The following is an 11,053-nucleotide window of genomic DNA, read 5'->3' as shown; positions in this document are numbered from 1 at the left end:
GGGGGGGGGGCGGCTTCGAAAATCAGATAAATACACGCAGGTGCGTCTTCCGCCCACGGCTCCGTACAAACGCGCCGCTGCCGCGCTCCGTGGGCACGCGGCGCTCGGGAAGCAGCATGGCCTCGTGCGCGGCGCTCTGTGTTCTCGCGTGGGCTCTGGCCGCGCGCCCCCACTCGGCCGCCCGGGGGGCGGCGGCGGCGGCGACGGGCCGGCCGCGTGCGGTGCCCGCCGACCGCGCGGACGTCGCGGCGGCGGCCCGCTTCGCCGTCTCCGCGTTCAACCGGGACGACGCCGGCGACCCGCACGCCTACAAGCTGCTCAACGTCACCTCGGCGGCGGTGCAGGTAAACTCGCGGGAAGTTTTGTTGTTGTTGTTGTTGTTGTTGTTGTTGTTGGGGCGCATGTGTGAGTGACCCCGGCGGGGCGGGGCGGTGCGTTTGCAGGTGGTCGCGGGGGTGAACTACATCTTGGACGCGGAGCTGGGGCGCACCGTCTGCAAGCGGAGCGCCGCCGATGCGCAGCGCTGTGTCCTGCAGACAAACTACAAGGTAAAGCCCCCACACGTTGTACGCTACGGCTTTTGGAACTACGCGATATGGGAACGAATAACCGTGTGTGTGTGTGTGTGTGTGTGTGTGTGTATCTGCACACGAACGAGGGCTGGGCGATATGGCGACATATCGCGACACGAGGCCGGCTATCGTCTGGCTATCGTACTATCGCGATATTAAACGCTGCCTGGAAGGCTGCTTAACTTGATAAAGAAACAATCCCAGATATCCGGTATCATCATGTCAATGTGATAACAATGTCACGACACTATCCCGTTTATTGTAATATAGTAATGTTTTTTTTTTTTTTTTAAGGCTGCATGAAGTGATTTAAAGCGATTACGTTTTTGAACGCCATCAGCCAAATAATCGATGCGTCTACCTGCTGGGTCATAATCTCTGCATTGAAGCTGCTAATTGTTTGTCTGTAACTGTCTCACGGAAGCACCAGTGGTCATCCCCACCCCCCCCCCCCACCCCCCAAGACGACGAGGCGGTCAAATCGTCAGTATTGATGTTTGTCGACATCGCCCAGTCCTAATATGCACTATTTGTTTTTGTTTTGTTTCAGAAACTTGTCTGTCACTTCATCGTTAATGAAATGCCTTGGAAAAATTACTCTGCACTCTTGCTGAACAAATGTGCTTAATCTTCTTTTTTTTATTTTTAAAGAAAGAAGCTTAATTGATCCCCATTCCTATAAGTAAACAACCCGTGCAAAGTTGCATTTTGCTGACTGTATGTTGTGTTTATTTTATTGATTGAAGTTCTTTCCTTCATGCTTTTGATTATCGTGAAACGCAACATGGCGTTATTTAAAAGCTCCACACACACACACACCCACGATACTGAGTGACCGGGTTATTCCCAAAGTGTTTGAATCCATGTTGGGGCCGTTCGACACCTGTTAGTCCGCGCACGGGTGTCACGTCGGCGTAAAACCACGGTGACCGCGCAGGGGGGGCCGCCGCCGCCTCGCTGTGCGCCTGCGTCCCGGCAGCTGCGAGGCTGGTTGCGTGTCAAGCCTCACCAGACACACGGCTCCTCCTGTGGAAGAGGAGGCTACACCTCTCCCCGCTGCACCGGCCTCCAGAAGGGAGGATTACCGCTACAGTATTTTCAGATTACATCTCAGCAAGACTGAACTGTCTGCTTCCCTGACCCCCTATTTTTCTTTTCTCCCTCCCTCCCTCTGTCTTTAAATAAAAGTGTGCGACCGCACCCCAACGTGCACTGCAAAGCTCTCCATCAGGGAAATCCATGTCAAACGGGGGATTGTTTTTGGTGTCTTCTTTCGCCGACTTTCCGCGTAAACCGTAGTAGCCTCAGCGGTAATTGCGACGGAAACTTCACGTGGGAGGGATGAGTGGACGGCGTCTGTGCCCGCACGGGCCGTTCCTCGCGGTAAACAAGCCGCATGGATAAGCGGCTCACACATCACACCCCGCTCCTAATGTCTCTAATTACCGACGTCTTAATCAAACCGACCAAAACAAAGGGCGGGCTGACAATTGGACAGTGGTTAGGAAGCTGGGTGGGGGGGGGCAAGGGAGCCCCACTCAGTGCCGGATGAGTTACATGAATACACCAGTGCCAGGAGTATGCCCCGTCCATCTGCCATCGCCTCACCCACCCACCAACCTAGTGACACACTAACGTGTGTCTGTGCATTTGTGTACGCTTAAATACACTTACACGCTACACCCCAGTTTGTGGCCCTACCCCTGTCCTCACTTAGCCTGGGCAGCAGATGGTGAGGGGTGAGGCTTGTCGTCCCCTCTCCCCAACCAGCACCCCCCCAAAAAAAAAAAAAACCTCCACCCCACCCCTCTTTGTGTTGAAGAACCCTAGTGTTGAAAGGCGAGCCCCAGCGTGCCCCCTCCCACCCTGGCTGGCTGCCATTGGCGGGACTCAGTCAGGTGTCCTAATGCTTCAGTTAGGGGAGGAAACGCTGGTTAATCTGCCCATCGCGTGCCACCGGCCACGGCCTGGCCTCTTTGTGTCTGGCACCCCTCTGATCAACCCCCCCCCCCCAACACACATACACACACATTCATCTCTCTCCCTCTTCTCTTTCAACCTGATTTTTCTACTGCAGTGCTACCTCATGCTTCCTCCTCCTGCCCCCTAGCCCCCTCTTCCTCTTTTTATTTTTAATTCAGGAGAAAAACGTCCCTCGTTTGTCAAACCCATTCTTTGCCGGAAAAGACAATGCTGGGTGTTTTTGACATGTCTGGCGTGTCATTGTTTTTCTCTAATGGGCCTGTGTGGCGCAGCCTGTCCTCCATCAAACTCTTATTATTGCATGTTGACCTGTCACGGCAGTAGCCGCAGCGTCCCAATGAACGTGCGGGCGGAGATGATAACCTCGCTCGGTGAACTGTGTACTTATTTTCTCCCATTTCGAGATGAACAATAGAATTCGGAAACCATGCGCTTTATCTTCAACATGATTCCATTCATGTATAATGCAACCAAATATCTTTTCGGGCGCTAGCCTTGTCATCCAAAGCTACAATCTATTGTCAAATGCCAGCGGGCCTCTTATACCGTCAAAATAGTTGCAAACAACGCGCTTAAAGCAGTTGTGGTAAGATTGCAACCGTCTAATCTCTTGAATGCTGGTTTGAAATGGGTCCCGTGTTTTCCAAATCCAGGTTCCGCTTTTTAGTTTTTGGGTCCCTGGCCTTGTGGTCACCTTGCTCCACCGTCACTTACCTCCAACCTCATTAGCGTGTGGATGCTGCACTTGACTGACCAGGATGGATGATTTTCAGATGCTGCTGGCGGAGGGTTTGGCGCGTTTGCGTCACCAGAGTGGGTCATTACCGTTTGACCCCCCGCGACCTTCTCTTTGATTGACCCTGGGTTTGGTCACCCCTTCAGAGCCCGAGAAGGACGAAGGTCAGAGTTCAGAGTGCATCCTCAGCTGTGCTGTGCTTGGCTGCCATGGAAACGGCTGCGGACGCCGTTCCTGAGCTTTGTTTTGTGCTCAGCGTTATCCTACCTGGTCATTCACAGATAATATAGTGGGGTTTCTGTTTTGGAGGGTATTTTATTTGTTCCTTTATCATAATAAACGACGGTGGAACATAAATTAATTAAGGAAGGGCGTTTCTCCTCCTGCTTGAGATCATGTAAATCAAACTTTCATAATGGATCCTGGTCTTGCCTCCTTTATTATCTTAAATTTTTTTGCCTTCGTTTACATCATTAATTTTCCCCATTTTAGCTTCAGTCTCGTAGCATTTATTGCATTTGATTTATTTTTGGAATATTCAAATTCAATTGTGACGGCTCGGATCGCAAGCGCGACAAAGCATGGACCTCTCTCTGAAATGGCGCGACGAAAGCATCGGCTCCGGCGTTTCGTCCAATGGAAATACACCCGGGATTTGTTTTTCCACTTCCTGTTGTGACCGTTGAAGGGTTTCCTAGCAATCGGAGCTGGAGCAGCGGGGAGAAAAATCAATACTTAAAATGTAATGTGTGGTCAATGAAATAAGCCAATGATTTATGTCGGGACGGCTACTACGCAAATCAGACAGGATTTAAGCGCGGCGGCGATAGATAAAGCGGAGGGAGGATTAGATGTTGTGGAAGGAATTACGTTTAAAAGGTTAATAAGTGTTCCATTTCACTGTTCATCGTGGCCATACTGTTTTTTATTTTTTTTTCCCTCTTTCCTGCGGTCCCACTCAAATGTGTCGACTATTTATTTTCCCCATTGCTCTAACTCACAATGCTCTCTGATTGTCCCACTTAATCCTAGCTATAGTATTATGAGACTAACGACTGGGAGAGACACACACACACACACACACCCACCCACCCACTGGGAGTCTAGCAGGTTGCGAACTAGCAGCCAGAAGCAGCATATGTCTGTCTCCTCCCCAGATTAATGACAGCATGTTAATATTACTGTACAGTCAGAGGAGGGGATAGGGGCAGGCTGCTAGGAGCGAGGAAGGGGTTCGGAGGACGGAGGAATCGAGAGAGAGGGAGAGAGAGACTTGGAAGTAAGCTGAAGATGGAAGTGTGGACGCGATAAAGAGCGACCATGTCACTACCATAAAGAAAGATGGGTGTGTGTGTGTGTGTGTGCGTGTGTGTGCATGTGTGCGCGCGCCTCACTGCGGTGGCCCCACCTACCCCTCCATCCTGTTAAGGAGGCACAGTCCTAAGCAGGAGGGGGAGGATCCCCTGTCTCAGCCCCTAACACGGACACACTCTCCCTCACACAAACACACACACACACACACCCACCCACACCGTCCACTCTGAGGGAGCAGTCGCTGAGCAGCTCTGGATAGACCACGCGAGGTTCTGCAGGTGTCCCACCCTCTCTCTGCTCACGCCAACCCCTGGAAGGTACTATATTTCCTATATTCCCCTTCCCCCCCTCACCCCTCCTGTCTGTAATTTCTTTTTTTTTTTTTTTTTTTCTGGTTTTGGTTTTTCTTCGCCTTATTGTGAGTCAGACGAGGCGAATAGCCACTGTTGCTCACGCTCGCTTGTGTTTTCGTGTGTGGTTGTGTGAATCTTTGTGTGTGATTATGTGGTTGTTTACATGCTCAACTGTAACTGCAGTTTCTGACAACTTTGACCAAACAGGATGCTGTTTGGTTGGTTGTGTGCGCGCTTCGGTGTTACTTTCCCCCGATAAACTTATGCCATCTTTTTAATGAGCGAACAACGCTGAGTAAAAGTGGTTGTTGCTCTATTTAATTTTGCGTAATTCCGTTTATTGACGCTCAACTGTATTTGTGGTGGCGAGAGAGAGGGAGAGAGACAAAGCGCATTATGTATGCCGTGAGTACAGCGTCTTTGTAAACACGTCAGTGGTATTCGGATGGATTCATGTCATACAGCCTCGTGGAATCAACAGTATTTTAGGTAATGGCAGACGGTCCCTTTTTAAAAAATTCATTTGCAATGGCCCATCGTAAGGCGTGGAAGCAATGGAGGCGAAAACGAGTGACTCAGTATTTTTGTGGCTAACAATTATTGATTGAACAGAAAGGCGAATTAATCCATATTCGGTTACGGAATACACACAATCGTTTGTATCTTAGCACAAATTCAGCAAAGTAGATGAAAACGTCATTTTAACAGAAGGTTGTGTCAGTCAAACCCCTCATCAAAAATGAATAATTTCCGTCTGATTGCAAAAAGTGGATAATTCTGATCAAATTAGCTCCATAAAATCAGCAATAGAATCTGAATAATAGCCCAGCTTTTGGGTGGGTGGCAGCATGTGGTTTGGTACGCCCTGTTACACCCTCTCTGCCTTACCTAAAAGAGCTGGAGTTGCACATAAATATCAATCTGCTGAACTGTTCAACTTGTACTTTTTATAGTGTCAGGCCACCGTATTTGAACTTCTTAAGTTGGTTTTCATGAAATATGGTTATTGTGTTGACTTATCATAAAAAAATTACACAAGGATGACTAAGCTAAAATAATTTGCCATAAGGTAGGTGTGTGTGTGTGTGTGTGTCTGTGTGTGTGTGTGGTGAGCAGCACTTAATTATGAAGTAGAATTAAAAGTGATTTAAAATAGATTTTGAATTTTATTTTTGAAAATCTGAAATGGAGGCCATTTGGTGGAGAGGGGAGACACAAAGTAAAATCCATATCCTTCCTGCAAATCTGTTCCTCTAACAATCTATGTGGTCAACACCCTTTTTTTAATTTTTTTTTCTTTTTTTTTTTAAGCTTCCATACCCCCCTGTTAGGCCTGTATTGACCCATTCATAGTAATATCCACAGAGCGTGTGGCAGGGCCAGGGTCACCTCCCTCCAGGGTTTTGATGGTCAGCCCTCTGGCCGCGGTTTGGTCAGCCAGTGGCCAATGGGACCAAAGCTGTGGTCATCCTTCAATCTCGCTCCTTTCACACCGGAGGTCACAGGAGTCAAAGGGTAATAAGTTTAACCCCTGTGAGGGGTTAAGGGTCAGAGGTCACACCGAGGGCTATAGGGAAAAGGTTTGCGTCATTAATCAGTAGCACTCCTGGTTTATAGCTGTTTGTATTGATAGCACACGCCGGTTTCCGCCAATCTCATTTACATGGCCTGCTAAGTCATACCTTGAAATCTACGTATATTTGATGAAGAGAGATACTGTTGGAGTTCTTTTCAGATCAGGCCTTTTTTATTTCTTTCTTCAATACAAAGAAGTAAAATTGTTCTTCTTCTGTTCTCCTTCTAAAAAAAATAAAAGGGTCTTTATTGGATTTTGTTATTGATTGTAAGCCCGTTTCACTAAAATAGAGTGAAATAAAGTCAAATATTTCCTTGACGTCCTGTATCAATGCTGGAGCTTCAGTATCTTAAATGCTGATTAGAATATTGAGTTGATTCTTCTTTCAAAATAATCATGAATTAAATGGCGTTATATAAATTGCCAATTAAATGTGCTTGTTCATACGTATATACCTTTTTCAAAAAGAAATAACCCTTTTTCGTATTTTAAACTAGCCTTAAAATAACGCAGAGTTCTAAAAAGGAACAACAAAAAAAAAAAGCAATCCTATAATTGAGGCCAAAAAAATAAATTAAAGATAATGGTTGAATGATGCATTATCCTGACTTGTATTTTGTATATTTATTTTTCCTAAAGGTGTATTTCTCCACGTGAACCTTCACAAATAGTGCTGTGCTGATGTTTCCGTGTCTCTCCCCCCCCCCCCCCCCCCCCCGAGGTCTCCATTCCCTGACTAGTGTTAGCGATGTGTCAGCATTAACCTAGCCCTGCCTCGCAAGCTGCCGGGGTGGCGTCCAGCCCAGACTGGCCGGCCGCCAGAGCAGACATGTCGTGGCACCAGGTGACGGAGATGTGGCAGTGGGACAGATGTAAAAGTGGTCTGCTCCTACAGAATGCAGTACAGCCGACCTGCGTTACCTCAAGGTGTGTGTGTGTGTGTGTGTGTGTGTGTGTGTGTGTGGTGCTACATGCATTAGAGTGCGCGCTGTATAGAATTTGTGGACAGCCACTTAAGTGTGTGTGTGTGTGTGAGTGAAAAAGAGATGTACATGTTGCTCCGTCAGCAATTGCGCAGAGAGACGCCATCAATCACAAATGCATCGTGATCCGCATTTGCGCTCTCCTTCGCCAGTCCCTCCTTTGGGCTGGAATTACACAGCACTTTACCTGCATAGGCCCCGCTCTGTCCACCCCAGACCATAACTCACGCCCCACATTTGGCCTTTTCCTCTCTAAAAGCGACAAAATTGAGGTGCAGCGCGGAGGCCAGCCTGATATACGGTCAGTTACAGCGTCGGTCACTTAAATGCCTTATCGTCCTCCCTCAAGTCCTCAGTATAGGAGAAATGCGTGAGAACTTCCCATTGCGTTTGTTTAGTGACGTTATCTTTCTTCAGTCGGATTATAAATTGGTCACGGGCCATAATTTCACAATAACTTGTGTATTGCGGTATCGGACATCGCCTTGACTTCTTATTCCTCTGCGTATGCATCACGATGAGCGTCTCAGGCATATGGAGTTCCAGGTCTCCTTTCTCTACAGCACGAGCATAAAGCCACAATCATTTGCGTCCCACATACTGTTTTGAAGAATGAAGTCAATAAGAGGCTTTTGACGCCGTAGCGCCTCTGTTCCAATGGCTGTAGATACTTGTATTGCCAGAAGCCCGCTATGTTTCACAGATAAGATGGAGGACCTTGAGTTCGGGATAACAGACGAGGCAGTGTAGGTTAAAGCCTCCTATGTTTTTCTTTTTGTTTTTTTGTTTTTTGTAAAAGCGGTGGAGTTTTCGGAAAAGGCGTGTGATAAACCACAGGTGCACTTGCCACTGTTGTGATAAGAGAACATGGTCAAGGCCCTGCTTTTGAAATATGGTTTGGTCAGCTGAAAAGTTCACTGCAGTTTTGTTTCTTGTATTATAAATTGGGCTTTGGGGGGGGAAAAAAAAAAAAAAAAAGTAGCTCATCAGCTATTAACCCAGCCACCCGAAAACCTACAGCCAGTCCTCGACCTCCACGAAGGGAGGAAAAGTTCTTTAGTCATTAAAGGTGATGTGGGTGGCGGGCGGGCGGAGGGGTCTGTATAACAAGACGGATGTTATAAATTGTTTTTTATTTCTTTGATCTATCGGTCAACATGCTCTCGGACATGGTTCCTGGATGATGTGGAGCCTGGGTTGTCGTGGAATGGTCTTTGGAAAAGGTCACTTATTACTGCGCGCTTTGTTGAGATGTGACCAATGGACCGGCCGGTAACCAACTCTGTGAAACGCGCTAATTAAAATGTTTAATCCCGAGTTGTAGCTGCAAGACGGTCGTCGTGTAACCTCGTACGATCGACAGAAAACACAAAGTGTCGTGCTGCGGATTGACATGGTTTGGGAAAGATCCGGTATTTGGACATGGCCGTCTGCTTATCACCCCCCCTCCATGAGGCCACGTAACAAAATGTAAGACTGGGCCATGTGCGGTGGCAGGCGTGCTAATGTAAGGATGCGGTGGCCTCAGCAATGTTGTTGTCGTTGTGAAATCAGGTAAATAAGGTCTTGGAATGACGGCGTGGAATCGGTACAAAAGACAACGCTGCGTCCTCGGGAGGCCGGTCCTCACAGGCGCTCAGCGAACCCCAGACGTAAATTCACATTTTAACGGGAGAAAATTGCCTCTATGACCGATCGTGTGTGGGTGGGTGTGGGTGATGTGCGGAGGAATTATAGGTCCAATAACAGCAATGGGATGTAAATGCTCTCCCGATAGAGGCCGTCTGATGTTCCGTCGGCTCATTTCATCTTCAACTGCGGCGCGAGCGCTAAGTGGCAGCCAGAGCCGAACCAGAACGACTGGCAATTTAAAACCGCTCTCCATATTGTATGGGGAAGGCTTTCATTTTGTTTTAGATGGTCTGGTTTTTTTTAAACGGGTGGTTCATTCGTCAGCTTAATGGGGTTGGATCGGCCTCCTCTTGTGTGTGCTAGTATTGTTCGATGTATTATTTTTGGTGTAGGACAGAACGGTTGTTACTTAAATTGAGCCCCTAACGCCCAGAAGACGAGCAACGCAACAAACGGGAAATAACGGTTGAGCGGCGCGCTGTGTGTGTAATGTAGTCAAAATTGGTGTTTGTGTGAGCGCAATTCTTCGATGTCGCCCTAGAATAGCCAGCGACGTTGCGATCATGATTTATTTCCAGGCTGGTGTTTAAAAGTTTCCCCTGCCAAGACCTTGTTGTCCACTACAAACTGTTCGGTGCCTGGTTGGCTTTTGCGGTCTTCTTTTTCCACTGTTCCTTATCTGGCCATATACTGAAGCTGCCCTCACCCTACGTCATTCTATCTGTCCTTCCCTGGCAGCTGTTATTAATTCCCCCCTCCCCACATGTACAGTAGGGGCTCAACTCGCCCAAAGACGCGAACAAATCCACATGTCAGATCTGTTCATGGCGACACCGTTTTGTTTGGAGGCAGCGTGCACCTCCAGCTCGTCTCGGTGTCTCAGCGTTGCCGTGCACACACACACACACACACACACAATGCTCCCAGCGGCCCTGCTCTCCTTAAACACATTAATCCTCCGCACGCAAACACCATCCCAACACATCTGCACCGCTGTGGATTCGCCTTTGCACATGCACTCGTCCTCCTGTCCCTTCTCTAGAATGTCCAAACGGGACCATCAACAAACAGTACAATATGCCTCACCAGGAGGCCCCTCCCAGGGCATTTTCATCATTTGGGCTGCCCTGCCCATTGTGCCAGACTCCTTTGATAAATTTACCTCCAACTGATACATTGCGTCTCTTTTTTTTGTCGGAGCGGGACCATCGGCGGTACAGTGTTCGACCACCGCCTTAATGAAGTGCTGGAGCGGGGTGCCGTGGCTACGGGGCGCTGAGGTCATCTTTTTGCACTTAACGTTAAATGACAGCTAACGGATGAGACAACACGGAGAAAGGATGGAGCCCAGAATTCATACGGTGATATCATTATTGTGTTGTCCTGCCCTCCATTGTGCGTTGGAGTCGGTTAAGCGTAAAAAACCTGACCCTTCGAAATTGACATTGATGAGTCACAGTGAGGGACTAACTGAAGAAAACACAGGGATTCACTGTATGAATAGGCCCGTGTCTGTTTCCAGTAGCATACTGCATCATAGTCACATTCCCACTGTGTTTTGGGACCCCATGTGGTCCTCCTTGATAATAACTTAAAAGGAAAAGACCATGAGAAAAGAATTCCAATCAAACCGAAAGAATTGAACAATATCTTATTATGTTGAAATAAAGAAAAGCAGGTCTTTTGTGAAGCCCTACTATGCAATTATCTATCGGACCAGGAGGAGTTTACCATCCAATTATAGTCCCAAAAATAATTTCCACAATGTCCAACATGGCCTGTATGAGTCTGTTCAAATAAAGTGTTCTGAAATAGTGGTCCCCTTTAACCGTAAAGATTAAAAAAACAAAACTTGAATTACAGTAAAGGGTGGTGCTGGTGTGTATGTTCTACCATCAGGTGGA

The 11,053-nt window shown here is 47.8% G+C and overlaps 1 protein-coding gene across 1 annotated transcript; it reads left to right on the top strand.

Moving 5' to 3' along the window:
- Nucleotides 1-116: 116 nt before the first annotated feature.
- LOC307242523 (cystatin-like) lies at nucleotides 117-1,244 on the top strand (the record flags this gene model as incomplete). Its single annotated transcript, XM_080017026.1, has 3 exons — nucleotides 117-344; nucleotides 444-548; nucleotides 1,123-1,244. The coding sequence occupies 3 exons, from the start codon at nucleotides 117-119 to the stop codon at nucleotides 1,198-1,200; spliced, it is 411 nt and encodes a 136-aa protein (XP_079873152.1). The 3' UTR covers nucleotides 1,201-1,244.
- Between the last annotated feature and the right edge of the window lie 9,809 nt (nucleotides 1,245-11,053).

Source organism: Zeus faber (genome assembly GCF_960531495.2).
Source record: "Zeus faber genome assembly, chromosome: 16".
NCBI classification, from domain to species: Eukaryota; Metazoa; Chordata; class Actinopteri; order Zeiformes; family Zeidae; genus Zeus; species Zeus faber.
Note: the sequence above shows the minus strand (reverse complement) of the source record. Positions and strands in the feature narration are given on the sequence as shown.